Source organism: Cervus elaphus, chromosome 22 (genome assembly GCF_910594005.1).
Source record: "Cervus elaphus chromosome 22, mCerEla1.1, whole genome shotgun sequence".
Lineage (NCBI taxonomy): Eukaryota > Metazoa > Chordata > Mammalia > Artiodactyla > Cervidae > Cervus > Cervus elaphus.
The window spans coordinates 9,824,840-9,840,102 of record NC_057836.1 but is presented as its reverse complement, the minus strand read 5'-3'; the positions used below and the strand labels follow the sequence as shown (position 1 = coordinate 9,840,102).

The 15,263-nt window shown below is 38.3% G+C and overlaps 1 protein-coding gene across 2 annotated transcripts in view; it reads right to left on the bottom strand.

Annotated features, from left to right (window-relative positions):
* The window catches only part of DDX17 (DEAD-box helicase 17), an 18,461-nt gene extending 3,198 nt beyond the window's left edge, over window positions 1–15,263 (bottom strand). Inside the window, exons 1-12 of one of the 2 annotated variants that reach the window (XM_043882586.1) lie at window positions 15,128–15,263; window positions 10,933–11,083; window positions 10,379–10,478; window positions 9,635–9,768; window positions 9,264–9,329; window positions 7,713–7,854; window positions 7,247–7,407; window positions 6,993–7,165; window positions 6,552–6,662; window positions 6,359–6,420; window positions 4,961–5,020; window positions 747–989 (exon numbers count right to left, since the gene is read on the bottom strand). In XM_043882586.1, coding sequence (XP_043738521.1) covers window positions 747–989; window positions 4,961–5,020; window positions 6,359–6,420; window positions 6,552–6,662; window positions 6,993–7,165; window positions 7,247–7,407; window positions 7,713–7,854; window positions 9,264–9,329; window positions 9,635–9,768; window positions 10,379–10,478; window positions 10,933–11,083; window positions 15,128–15,177 — 1,453 coding nt within the window. In that variant the 5' untranslated portion in view covers window positions 15,178–15,263. The remainder of the gene's footprint in view (window positions 1–746; window positions 990–4,960; window positions 5,021–6,358; window positions 6,421–6,551; window positions 6,663–6,992; window positions 7,166–7,246; window positions 7,408–7,712; window positions 7,855–9,263; window positions 9,330–9,634; window positions 9,769–10,378; window positions 10,479–10,932; window positions 11,084–15,127) is intronic. The other variant, XM_043882588.1, reaches the window with a different exon arrangement.

Sequence of the window (15,263 nt, the reverse complement as noted above, 5' to 3'; positions counted from 1 at the left end):
AAGATACCTTCAAAGAATGGTAAACATTAAAGGATATTCAACTTTTCATCTTTTGCCTTTTCTTTGAGGACTACCAAGAAACACACTCTTGAAAATGTAGGAAAAATGGTAAGGATGATTTAAAAACAAAACCCCCAAGCAGCTAGGTTCATATGACCACAAAGGAATCCTCTACTAGGGCACACTGGTTCTCAAATGTTACTTTGCAGACCTTAATTGCATCAGAGTAATCTCTCAAGCTTTAGGGTTTTGAAAAGTTCAGGTTCCTAGTTCAATTCCAAGCCCACTTAAAAAAAGTCTGTACTTTTAAAAACTTCTAAGGGTGTGAAGTAATTAGCCTCCAACTAATAAAAAAATTTAAAAAAAAAAAAAAAAAGAAATAAAGATAATTTAAAAAAAAAAAAAAAAAAAAAAACTTCTAAGGGAATTGTGATGTAGAGCTTCAACATATAGTAAGCTGAAGGAAAGGGCATGAAACAGATCCTAGCCAGTATATCTCACAACTGTCCAATTCAAATCCAGTAACTATGCCTCTATAACATTACTGATTTCCCCATATGGAAAACTCAAAACATACTACCTAAGGCTATGATAGTCACTCAAACCTCTTACTGTCTTACTCAAAAGAGATTATGAACAATTACTAAGCAACGTTAACATTAACCTCCACTGGATCAACAACAAACAGGGCACAATGAACACACAAAAAGATACCTTGGCAGTACCTGGAAAACTCCAGGACTTACCCTTACCCCCTCCTCCGCCGCCTCCTCTGTGGTCCACCAGCTGCATCAATTTTGGATTGATAGCCTGATTAGCCTCTTCTAGCACTTTGATCAACTCTCGGGCCTGCTTTAGGTTCCCTGGGGTAAAGAAGGTGTAGGCAGTGCCCTTGTTGGTGCTACGGGCTGTTCGGCCAATACGGTGCACATAATCCTCTGAGCTGTTTGGATAGTCATAGTTGATCACAAACTTGACATCTTCCACATCTTCAAAGCCAACGATGAGTCAGTGTGTAGGTTGATGTGGCAGGGAAAGAGAAGGTAAAGGACATGCCAACAACAGGTGGGAAGCACGAATGCAGATGACAGCAAGAGGAGAGAAGACTAAGTTAGTAACCACTCTGAACAGGAACAAAAAAGACTCATCCCAACAGAGTAAAAGAGGATTAATGATGCTTGGGACATGCAGAGAAAGCATCAGCTGTAAAATCCTAAGGGAATCCCATTCAACCATTCAAACTCCTGCCTCTTTCATATTTTAACCAACATACTGACAGGAGTTGTACCAAATTCCAGTTCCATCTTTGTCAAAACTGGAATGTTTAAGGTAATACCACCATTAAGCTACAAGGCCAAATCACTTCTACTCTGTTGGGAGAGCCTGGCAAAATCTACCAGTAATATAACAAACTTACCTTTAAACCAGTCACAGAGCAAAATGAAAACAAAAAACAAACAACAAAAAAAAACAAAAACACAAAAACTTCATATACTTTATTACTACATTTACATGGAGACTTAAGATACTTAGATTAAGAAATTTTTGCTTATATTAAAAAAAGACAAAACTGATCAGAGCCAAAGTTAAATACACTTATTTTCCTTTGCAGAAACATCCAAATTATCTTTCTTCTTTCAATTACCACAAGAGCACATTACACTAAAATTTCACTGTACTATACCAAGCCCAGCTCTGCCAAATGAGTTTTTTTTCTCAACTCAAGGTTACTTCAACTCAGTCCTTACTTCAATTATCAAAGATTATCTACATAACCTGGAAAATTAAATAGCCAAAGAGTGTGGGAAAACATCATGAAACCTTGAGACACAAGTTTAATGTTCTGTCCACTGCTGGGAATTGAACAACCTCCTAAAGCTTTTAAGTATGTAAATGTTAGTGTAATGCTTCCAACTAAATGTATATTTTTACCTACTTAAACAAACAAATTTAAGAATATAACAAAGAATCCTAATGTTTTGTGGAAAAAAAATCTGCATTTTACAAAGAATATTCAGAAAATATCCTAGATAAAACACAGATTTTTGTGATATAAATAATTAAAAAACATTCTCTGTTTGTTACCAGACCGATGCACACTCCCTCCTCCTTTGGGAAACCGCTGCAGCCGATCCCGTCTCTTTGCCTTTTATTTTTGGCGGCCTCCTTTCGAAAACTCCGCCTTCTGACACGGGACCACTGGAGCGCGGGGAGCATGCATCAAGGGTCCGTGGCAGTGAGAAGTCCCCACACACGCTCGCTCTGTGAACTGGCTTAGATGCTTCTCTGTAGCCCCATTTGGTTGCCAAGCGCCGGAGAACCTGGGTTCGGGTAAAAATTTCAGGTCCTCCAACGCCTCCCCCAAGGATAATTGGGGTGATTGTAGAAAAAAATAATTAATAAAAAAATGTAAGTTACATCCAAAGGGTCAGACTGCATCTATTGCCCAGACTGGATTAATTTCAGGGGAAAGGGGAGATGATTAAAAAAAAAAATTCAGCTGTTGTTAAAGGGCCTGTGAAGAAAGGGGCATTATGTCTGTTTCTTATTACAATAAAGGCTCCTCAGTCTTTACTGACCCCTAAAGTCCTGAAATCACACCAGAAAGACGAGAAGGCAGTTATCACAGGGGGCAGCGTGAGTCTCCGGCTAGGGTTGATGATGTAACAAAAGGAAAACAAAAATTTACAGGGCCAGGATGGATGTGAGATGGGGAAAGTAGGGAATTATGCTCCATGATCGCATCTTCAGAGCTAGAATGCTCCTTAGTCAGTCTCATTGTGTATGACCACAGGCAGCAGAGCAGGCTGAATTATTGCACTGGATGAAGATTTGTGCTTTCCTGCTAGAAAGCACTGGGGACTGGAGTCAACAGTTCAGGTACTAACACTTGGGAGTATTTTTGGAGAGGTTCAATAGGGGACAGACATGGTGCAAGTTCTTCAGACTAGAAAGGCTTCTTGTATGTGCACATATAGCAGGCTAAGGGCATGTAAGAGCAAGTGCAGAATTTGGTTTTCTCCAGTCTAGCCTGCCCTGATGTTATTTGTGCACTGTCACAATATTACCTTGGTGGCTTTAGAGAAGATGCTGTTGCAGAGTAAGCAATCAAAAAGTTACTGTTTTAGCCAGCTGCCTAGGGTAAGAACTTTTTGTCTGAGAAGCCCTATGACATGGCCTGAATCTCCAATCACTAACTGGGAGGGGCTGAGACTAGCCAATAGGCTCATCTAGAGCTGCTTCCGGCCAATGTAGATTTGCCTCGGCCATGTACTGAGTGATCTGCAGCTGCTATCAAAGCTTCTGTTAAAAAACAAAACAAAATAAATTCAATACTTTCAGCTTAACAGTGTGCAGTTTAAACAAAAAAAAAGGAAAAATTAAAAATATCCCATTGGAAGGGGAATAAATAGGATGACTATTATAAAGATGACTAGGATGACTATTATTTCCTGAGGACAACTATTATAAAGTTATGGGAATCAGAGAACTTACCTGAAGGGAATATTTAAGAGGCCATCGTTCGACAGGAAGTGAAAAAAGGCCTGGTGACTCAGCTGAAAATTGCACCCCTGTCTATGAGGTAGAAGCCTTCACTTTCCAGGATCTTGTAGGACCTTGGTCAGCATTCTGCCATTTTGGTGGGTTTCCCCTTTCCTTTTGATTTTTACAAGGCAGCAAACAAAGGGGCCCAAAACAAGCACTGATGTTGAGTAACAAGAAACAGACTCAGATACGTTCCCTCTCCCCTCTCTTGGATGAGTGGGGGTGGGATGAAGAGTCTAAGTTATTCTAATGGCAGCCAATTGATTTGGTTTAGAAATGCAGGGGGACATGGAACAAATATTTTAAATTGTCTAGGCAAGATGCACAAAGAAGCTACCAGCACATAGCAAGCCTGTTTAAAAACCACCATCACTGAAAGCTTTTATGTAAACTGCTTTCAGGCTTCAGCCTCTTCTCCCAACAGGCCCAAGTTCTAACCGCACAGATCCAGACATGACCTCAGAGGGTAGAGACAATCTTTCAGTCATGGCTGCAAGTCACCACCTCTGAAGGAGGGAATACGTTGAGTGCAATGTATAAAAAGCCTTCATTCCTTTTGTAATCCAGTTCAAATACTTGCTTTATGTTGAGTATCACAGGGAATACGGTTGCTTCTCGCCTTACTCAGCAAGAAAGATGTCAATTTAAAAGTATCTTTGTAATAGAAATACTCTTGTCATTCTTTAAAATTAAGTTTTGAATTACACCTATTTTTCTCAGAATGGGCTAAAGTACCACATCTCTGCATAAAATCATAATGGGTTTAAACTCCAGAACATCAGTTTCAGATTAAGATCTTAAATTGGAAGACAGCACATCAATAATATGACTATGAGTGGGAAGAGGGGATAACTGAGTGCTCATGATAATTTTACTTCAGTAAATTAAATTGGGCAAAGCAGATTTAATTGCTGAAAGGTATCATATTTATAGACTTACTAAATCCCAAGAATATTATTGGCATTCATGGAATTGTACCTCCACAGATATGTTTGTAGAGGGAGAAAAAAGTAACTGAAGAAACCAGCTTCTAATAGCTAGGTTCAATCAAGCTCATTCTATTCACCCAGAAAATAGAATAAAACCAGGAAGTTGAGCTGTTCAACTGAATGTCTCCTCTCCCTCCAACTGTTTAAATAGTCATGCCTAGGCCTTGCTGCAGACCAAAGCCTGTTTGTTAGGAGCAGGAAGAGACTTTGAAAATAAAAAGAAAATAAAAAACAAACAAAAAACCCACCAAGGTTTTAAAAAAAAATGTGGGGGGTGGGGGGGAAATCACGTACTTTGTATGTAATTCTTCTCTTTTAAATATTTATCTAAACACATGTATATGCAACTCTAATGTGAAATGACAAGCAAATCTTTAAACCAAAAGATACATATACCATTGACAGAGACACCTATCTATACAAACCTAGCCCACGGGAGGCTACATCTGTGGCAATGAGAATGGGAGCCTTTCCAGAACGGAACTCTGCAAAACAAGGATGATATCATGTAAGTTATAAAATCAAAGCTATGTGATGTACCTTAAAAAGTGACCAAATAAACATCCCCAGCTCTCTGACCTTTTCTACCACGTTAAAATTTCAAGTAATGGTGTCAGAACATACCAAGCTGTTTTAAATTTAAAGGTAACAGTAATTCTTTTGAAAATATTTATTATATTCACCATTAGCAGAGAAGCAATAGATTAAAAAGTTACCTAACAATGAGTAACATTAAAATGGTGGAGCAGTTTGTAACAAAATTAACATGAGTTGGAATTTTTCTTCTCTTAAATTGTGACAGCAAAGTAATCTCCCAAATAAAACCAAAAGTCGAGGTGGGGGAAGGGATAGGGAAAGGGAGAGGAAGTTTAAAAGACGTGAAATGAAAGGGGAAACCATAGCTTTGCCCTGTGAAATAACAGAATATATATATAAAAATAAAATATATATTATATATATATGAAATAATATAATTTCACATATATATTCAATAATATATATTTCACATATGTATTAATTTCATATATATATATATGAAATAGAGACCAATCTATAGGTCTCTACCCTCAGTTCCTGGCACTGAGCTCCTAAAACCCTTGTGAAACAGATGCTAGGAGAATTTTTTATTCTAATACTTAAAAGCCTTTGACCCTGGTACCTGAACAAGAGTTCCTAAATCCCTCAAATTTCCTGAGTGATAAGAGGTCTCTTATTCTAACGAAATGACACGATGGGCTCCAGAAGAGCTCCTGGACAGAAGTTGGTCACCAGAAAGACCAAGCCATGATAGAAGTTTGGAACTTGGAGCTCCACTCTCAATCCTCAGAGGAGATGAGAGGAGATGGAGACCGAGTTAACATGATGAAGCCTCCACTGAAATTTCTGGGAGCTTCCGGGCCACTGTACATATCTATAAAGGCAAGAACTTATTAGATAAAGTGGTTTAAGTGGTGGAAAAGTAGTATAAAGACCCATCATTACTGACATTAAGAGTACAGTGGAAAAAAAAAAAAAAAGAGTACAGTGGAGATGACAAAAATGCCCCCAATATTCAAAAAACCAGAGCAGAGCTAGGCAAACTCTGGTCTACAGATCAAATGTGGCACAAAGCCCATTTTTACAATAAAGTTTTGCTGGAACACAGCCAGGCTCTCTTTACATAATGTCTATGGCTATATTTGTGCTGCAATAGCAGCTGAACAGTTGTGACACAAACCACTATAAAATCTGCAAAGCTGAAAATATTTACTATTTGGCTCTTTACAGAATGTTGGTCTATCCCTGAAATACACTGTAAGGACAATGCTTAGTTTTGAACTCACCATTAAGTACCCAATCTCTTTCTGGTTGACTCTTGTCTCCATGGATACACATAGCTGGCCAACTGTCAGAAAAAAAAGCCAAGTACATATTAGGAATTATTCATGTACTATACAACATTAAGAGTACCAATTTAGAAATTCCTACTGAATTATAAAGTCCAAGGCAAATTAATTACATCATTGCTGCACTTACCCATCTCTGCGCATCCTTCGAGTGAGGTCATCACAGCGTCTCTTCGTCTCTACAAATATTATGGTTTTATTTTCCTTTTCAGCCATTATTTCCTCCATAAGTTGGATTAACCTGAAAAAAGACGAAACAATGAAGTCATCTAGAGAAGACCTCCTTATATATTACGTTTCCAGTATCAACCCTTCAAAGTTTTAGTATCTTCTTTTCAAATAACTTTCAATACAGCTGGGAATTATCAGAGCTGGTCAAATTCAAGAATCCAGAATTCTTGGCCTTTAACCTCAATGATCTGATAACATAAAGAATGGATTGTTGGAAAACAATGCTTTTAATGTGTTCAAGGCTAGGAAATACTGGCTTCTATGCATAACACTTTAATTTTAGAAGATTATTAGAGGAAAAGTTTTATCAGCATTATCAAAACAGTGGAATCTCTCATACTTGTGGTCTTTTTCACTTTCCATGCAGACATCCACAATCTGGAGGATGTTGTGGTTGGCACTCAACTCCAGATTGCCTACGTTGATCTGCGTGTAATCACGAAGGAAATCCTCTGCCAGCTGTCTTACTTCTTTCGGCCAGGTGGCACTCCACATTAATGTCTGCCGATCAGGCTATCCGGAAAAGACAGACTTTCTTTTAGATTAAGGAACCACTATAGGCAAAGGGTATAAAAAAACATAAGCTTTACACACCCTGATTTGGTCAACAATTTTACGAATTTGGGGTTCAAAGCCCATATCAAGCATTCTGTCAGCTTCATCCAGTACAAGGTAAGTACATCGGCGAAGATTTGTCTTTCCTGACTCCAGGAAATCTATCAGGCGTCCAGGAGTAGCTATACAGATCTCAACACCTGTAAAACAAAACCAAAGATCTATTCAACTAAGAATTCTTTAAATGCTGTTCAAGCTTCAACAAGTACCTGGAAAAAACATGATGTAACAAGAATTTATGTATAAACATCTGAAATCCCGTTAAAGTCTCTAGCCACACTGGACTTTCCTAAAATAGCATTTTAACCATATTTGAGAATTTCTAAGCTACTGAAATACTGATTCCCCCCCACCCCACCAGAAATCCACTATTTTCTTCTTCAATTTCACTTACAAAACCTGGTAAAATGAAACTAAAAATTCTTAAACGGTCTTTTTTTCTTACCTCTCTCTAAATCTCGAATCTGGGGACCTTTAGGAGCACCTCCATAAATGCAAGTGCTCTTCAATCTGGAACATTTGCCATAGTCATCGGCCACTTGCTGTACTTGCTGGGCAAGCTCTCTGGTAGGAGCCAGAACTAGACACTAAAACAAACAAATCATTTGAGACACCACCCCAAGTTTAAGGGGGACAAAAAAAAGTACAAAAAGGTTATTTAATTCTCTATTGTCTAATCTGGGGTGGGGGCTTGAGAAGGCAGCAGGTGTAAGATATTGCACTGTAATGTGGCTAAAAATTATATCCCTAACATCTTACAGAAAAACCTGAATGAATCTTTTGGTCAATCCAATTTGAGAACTAATATTTGCCATGTAGTATGATGGCTGACTTTTGACACGATTCATTAATGTGTGCTACGTAAGTAGATTTATAGACTGTATTACCTAGTTTTAACTAAACAACTCACAAAATGATTAAGTAGCTACAATATTCCTGTAAAAAAACCAGGTCAAGTCCCAAATTTTACTTAGATATCAGAACAAGAAAAGAGCAGAGCTGACATTTTCCTGACATCTAGTTTAAGGTCTTGGCCAGGCAAAGCTGGCAAAAACAAGGATGATTTATACACATTGTGACAAGAAGTTGGTCAAATAAAATTAAGACACTTTGAAACTGGAATCATATACACTGGTAACAATAACTCTCACTTGGTATATCAATCCATTAGACATTAGTTAATGATAATATAGCTAATTCCATTAGCCATATGAAATACATTACATATTATGTAATGAAAAGTTAATGCACTTATTGTTGTGCATCAAGACATACTGTATAATGTACATATTTACAAACATACAGTGAGTGCAAGCTCTATTAAAAAAATGTTAAGTACATTCAAAATGTTTGAAGACCACTACTGAAATTTTACAGTAAATAGCATTAACTGAAAATGATCAAACAAGAAAATGGTGCTGCTCTATAAACATTTATAAAAGCATTACTTAAACACAAAAAATACACATCCCAAACCTGACTTATCCACAGATCAAGAATCTCATTTTATACCTTTGTATCCCTCATAGTACCGATGGGCAATTAAGCAGTGCATCTGTATTTAATGCACAGAAAATGCCTACATGTGATGCTAACAGGCACAGTAGTTAAAAGTAAGACTGAGGGACTTCCCTGGTGGTCCAGTGGTTAAGACTCTGTGCTTCCAAAGCAGCAGGGCATGGGTTCAATCCCGGGTTGGGGAACTAAGATTCCACAAGACATGTGGCCATAAATAAATAAATATTAAAAAAAATAAAAAAGAAAAAAAGAAAAGTAAGACTGATTCAAATTCGAGCTCAGCAATTTAATTACTGTCTGACCCTGGGCAAGTCACTTAACTGCTTTGTACCTAAGATTTACCAGTAAGACAATATTTCCTCCAGATATGGAAGGTGGGGTTGAGAATGAAATCTGAGAACACATGTAAAGTACAGTGCCTGAAACATAATAAATTGTAGTTATTTTTAGAAGTATAAACAAACTGAAACACACTTACAATTGGGCCATCTCCTCTTTCCAAGTAAGGCTGGTGGTTAATATGAACAATTGCAGGTAGCAAATACTGGAGGAGGAAAGAAGGACAGTCTTATACCAAAACTAAGCCATTATATCAACTGTTCTAAGTTATCACAGTAATTGATAATGTCTAAGTAACTAGGAAAAGGAAAACAGAATTCACATCTCTTACACATATATGCAGTGCAAATGTGAACATAAAATGCTTCCACATATTTCAGATAGCTAAAAAAGCTAAAACATTACTTCCACTATCTGAATTAGAATTTTAAGCATTGAGAATATATGTAATATTTACAACAGCAAAATAAGTTACCACAATATGCAAAGTCTTCCCTTGCGGGTACATACCGCCAACGTCTTCCCAGAGCCAGTCTGAGCAATGCCCACCATATCCCGGCCACTAAGAGCCAAGGGAAATCCCTGGCACTGAATTGGAGTTGGTTCTGTGAAGTGCTGATCCATCAACACATCCATTACGTATTCTGTACAAGAACAGATATTACTGTTTTTAGGTAAAACTAAAAAGTGAACCTATAGCCAAAAGAAATTATAAAAACTTAAGCTCACCAAAGGCAATAATTATCCAGCTTTACATCTCTCCAAGAGAAGCAGTAGTTTTGTCTTCAGTTACTGAAATTCAGTTCTTTGACCTGCTGTTTCTCAAGAAGGCTACTGCCATAGCCATCCACCCTTATTCTCGAAAACTTGAAAACCATTGCTCTAAAGTATCTAAGGTACAAGGCATAGGTACCTAGAAGCCACCTACTGTTTATCTAATCCAAATTTTATCCAGGTAGAAAGCAATTTTATTTTGCTATTTTTCTAAAACGTAGAGGCAAAACCCCAAGGAAAGATGAAAACCAAACAAATTAAAAAAAACCCCTGCAAAAGACCCAAAAAAGTTCTAAACTGAGAACACATGCACATTAAAAAGATAAACTCACCCAAAAAACTCGAAGAACTTTTGTGAAAAGTTTCTATTTGTCTTTTCAACAAAATCCTGAGCTGGGTCAAAACCTTTAAATAACTTATGACCACAGTGACCATTCAAGCTAAATTAACAATTAATATCCCCGACTGAAAAGCACTTACGTGGGAAGTTAGCATGATGGAAGGCAAACACGGGTTTAGGACAAACATCTCCCCCTCTCACTGTAATCTCTTTCTTTCGGCGTAATTCATCAACCTCATACTATTTAAGAAACAAAGTAAGACAAATCAGTAACAAATTTATTCTAAATGTGCAAAACTTTATGTTCCAATAAAGCATAACAATGATCAAATTCACAATTACAATGGAAAGTATGTTTAACACCTCTTACAGTGCTTTTCATGTATGTTCAACTTCACACAACTTTCTAAGTCAACAAAGCAGGTAGTGAGTTTCATTTTCCACATGAGAATAGTTAACTCAGAAAGATGAAATATAACCAACATATGAGAATCAAGTGCTTTCTCTTACGAGTATCAGCTTTCCTAACAAGAACCAAAGGAAAAGTCCCACCACACCAGAATAAAAAATACAAGGGTAAACTTTGTATATATGAGTAAACTTTCTATATATGAGTAAACTTTGGCTAATTTATCTCCTTGGTTCACTACAGCATGTGAAGAAAAGGTAAATAAATACCACCCCTCAAACTTACTGGAGTCAGTCTTGCCACTTCTGGATGTTCAACATAAAAATTCTTCTCAAACTTGGGGAGCTCACTCAAATCCCACTTCTTTTTACGTAGACGCTCCCCAGGATTACCAAACTTCTTTGGGGGAAGGCCACCACCACCTCTTGCTCCAAATCTAGAAACATCAAAAATTTCAGTTTATTAGTATTTTTTTTGTTTGTTTTTATTAGTATTTTTAAAGTAAAATATCTCAGGTGCCATAAAAACATGCAAAAAGATGCAACTCTTAAGATACTACCAGCCCCCTCCAAAAAAATATTTGTGTACTTAAAACAGTATCTGACATAGTAAACACTCAATACAAACTGGCAGTAATTATATTCATTCAACAAATAGTTACTGGGTATCAACTATAAACCAGATATTGTTTTAAGTGGTGCTAGAGATACTGAAGTGAACAGAAATCGCTAGTTATGTAATATTCTGAAATGAAGCTAAGTGAGGACATTCAGTTTAAATTAGGGCAAAATTGTGGACAGGTAGAAAGTTATCTAAGGTCTTTAAAACAATTTAAAAAATCATTCTTTTTGCTTTACCTTGCTTTCACAACAGACAAGTTCAACTGGAATACAAATATGGCCATTAGCCAAACTTGAAATGTTCTGTTTCCTAAGAAGAATCGTAAGACTAAGATGGTCTTCATTTCTGTATTTCAACCTATTAAAGTGCAGAACATTGTTTTGGTGTACCAATAACAATGTTTTCATCCCATTTCCTTACTCCTGAAAACACTACACCAAATTTAATTCTTCTTTTCTACTCTAACTCATTCATAACATCATCTTGCAAGTGGTTCCACGAGTTTACTAATCAACAGGCAGTAGATGTACTAACCATTCTAAAGCACGTCAATTTCCTGGAACTCAAAATGGTCTTAAAAGTTCTTGGCTTAAAGAGCTGGCTAGATATTTCTCTAAATACAAATATACAAAGATTGATGGCAGGAAATTTTATTGGGACCATTAAGTATTTACATTCAAAAAGACAGAACCTGGCAGATTCCATTTATATTACTGTTGATCAATACCAATCAACACCTTCAACTCGTCCTCAGGCTTAAGACCAAACAGGAGACTGACCCCTCCTCCCTCCCTTTTAGGTGAAGCAACTAACAATTCTATCAATAACTAAGGTTCTCTACAAATAAAAAAGCCAAGTCTTTAAACTGTCAGTCTTACAAAGAAAAATGACCAAAGACTAATTTTCAGAGATTGGCTGCCTAATTATGTGGTTCTTCACAAAATACCCTAATGCTGGGAAAGAGCCAAGGCAGGAGAGAGGGAGGGAGAGGATGAGATGGTTGGATAGCACCACTGATTCAGTGGACGCAAATTTGAGCAAACTCTGGGAGACAGGACAGGGAAGCATGGTGTGCTGCAGTCCACAGGGTTGCAAAGAGTCGGACACAATTTAGTGACTGAACAACAACAAATGTTGTTCCTAAAAAATGCCATTTTAATGCTGCTGCTGCACTCCAATATTACTCAGACCTTAAAATAACAACCTAGAAGAAAACAGAACTTTTGAAAACAATGTTCAAGACTTATTCAAAATAGCCCTTATTTTTCAAAGTTTTTCCTTTTCCTCTATTGCATTGGCTTTTTAACCAAGCTATATATCATCCTTCTCTAAAGATATACTGTAATTTGAAATATGGGATTCTTAAAAATACGCTTTCTACCACCTGGATAAGGTTGACTACAATATCCAAGAGAGCCTTTCCTCTTGTAGAACCTGAGTGCATTTGCATCATTTAAATATCTACATATCCTAACCCCCTGCATACTATGCTGCTCATTAATGTTTTGAGTATTAATTTTAATTTAGATTTGCAATAAATGCCAGTTTCGAAGATTTACACATTAACATGCAGAATCATCTACAATGCACGTTTGGACTGTACATGTACATGCACTACCTCACTCATTCCCCTTTCAAAATAATCCATTTCAGCTCTGTACAGTTAAGAACAGAACAATAGCAATTCAAATAATTAAAGAAATTTCATAGTAAAAGTGGAGTTAGGGCACAGACCTTACAAAAGGCTATTTTGTTTGAAACATTATTTTTTAAGTCTTTTCTTAATATCTGATACTTAAAAGTCAATATGGGATAAACTAAGTATGGATCAGCAACTCAATTTTTTGGCTTTTCAAATAATAAACCTTTTCTTATTAAAGCATATATATAAAACATCCATGGTAAAGAAATAATGTTATCAGTACTTCAGTAGCTTCTATGTGCCTACTTCAAGGTTAGAATCCCCATCATACCAATTTTAACCATTCCCTTTTATTCTGGTCTTGTCATCTGTTACTTAGCTTATCCTTCTAGGACACCTTGTATTTTTACTTAATATTTATGTTTGTGAATCATACAGCCTGATATTTTTTTTTCACTGCTGTACTGTATTCTATGGGACGAATTTATCCAGACATTTGAACTGTTTTAATATTCTGTCATAAACAACACTGTTATAAACATGGATATGTAAGTACATGTACAAGGGTTTTTCTAGGCCTATGAGTCTAGGGTATAAGGCTTGAGAGGAATTCTGGGTCATTTTCATTTTACTAGGAAACATCAAGTTCTTTTCCCTAAGTGGTTGTATTGAAATTCACTATAAATTTGGCTATACTGTGAAACACTAAGCAAACATTTCACTTATAGTCTTTTGAATTTAAAGCTAAAATCAGCAAACATTTCACTTATAGTCTTTTGAATTTAAAGCTAAAATCAAGTATTTCCTTTCCGAACAAAGTACAAGTCAAAACAGTCCTTTTTATTTAGTAAGTGAAAGTCGCTCAGTCGTGTCCGACTCTTTGCGATCCCATGGACTATATACAGTCCACGGAATTCTCCAAGCCAGAATACTGGAGTGCGTAGCCTCTCCCTTCTCCAGGGGACGTTCCCAAGCCAGGGATCGAACCCAGGTTTCCCGCATTGCAGGCGGATCCTCTACCAGCTGAGCCACAGTAAAACAAATAATAATTGAGGAGCGTGTGACTACTAGGTCTGATAGTTGTGCATTTGAACCACAGAAGACAAAAATGTTTGGAGAAAACAGCTTTAACAGAATGCCTACTACGGAGACAATTACACACACCATCTCAATTCCGGGGAACAATGCAATTAATTACCAACCCCATCTTCGGACGAGAAAATCTGCTCACAAAGGTTCAGGATCTCGCCCAAGGTCACACACACACAATCTATATATATTAAGACGTGGCGTCCCAAAAATTTTTATTCATAGATGAAACTTTTTTTAAAGCGACTTTTTCGATTAACAGGAACCTTAGGATTTGAATCTCATCTGGGAAGACTTAACGTTTAATCCTGTTAACTTCCAACCCAGTAACCGTGGCATTACTAGATCAAAAAATTTCAAGTTAGACCAAGACGTTAATGCTTCAGGCCAATTAGAGAAGAAAAAAACACGTTAAAACAAAAAACTCCTCCCTCCCGCCAAACAACAGTTTTAGACAGCAAATAATGCCAGCAAATGTCGCTGGCATTCCAATGTGCTTCCTTCGAGTTAAAGTACAACTAAACGTAATTTTAAAATATTTTAAAATCTGCAAGTCCGCTTCTTAAAAGTCTCTAGTTTCGAACCATGTTTCCAGTTCCATAAACAGGGAAGCCATTTGCCGTTAAAAGACTTTCCCAGGGTGAACTCGGAGACCTCATCCTTCTCTGTCAGCAAGAACATCCGCGTTTCACGGATGAACACTAGCCCTGCAGAGATCAAATGACTCGCTCAAACCCGCCGGGCTCGAAAGCCGGTAAACTGAGGCGGCCCGGGCTGAGTCGGCGGAGGCCAGAGCTCCCCTCCTGCTGCCCGTGGGGCTGAGGCCCGGCCGCGCCGCGCCGCGCCACGACGACCGTCCGCAAGCAGGGGCTGGGGCGTCGCCAAGCCGCCGCCCCCCTCCCCCCATCGCCCCGCCAGCGATCCGGGGGCCCAGGCCCACCAGAGGCCCCCGCACTAAACTGCTGTTAAGTCCCGGGTCACCTCGCCTCCCCGTCGGAAGCTTCGCTCCTAGGCCTGCAGTCGGCTCCCCAGTCTTCCGCTTGACCGCAGGCTGCGGTCTCCTTAGGAAGCAACCTCCTCCCCGCCCCCCGCTCACACAAGACCTTTCCTCTCCTCCTCCCCCCTTACCCTCCACGGTCACGATCCCGGTCCCGGTCCCCAAAGCCGCCTCCGCGCATGGTCCCAAACGGATAGAGATCTGGGAGCGGGGCACGGATGGCCGGGCTCGGGAGGGCCTGCGGCTCCGGTCTGGTGACGACCGATG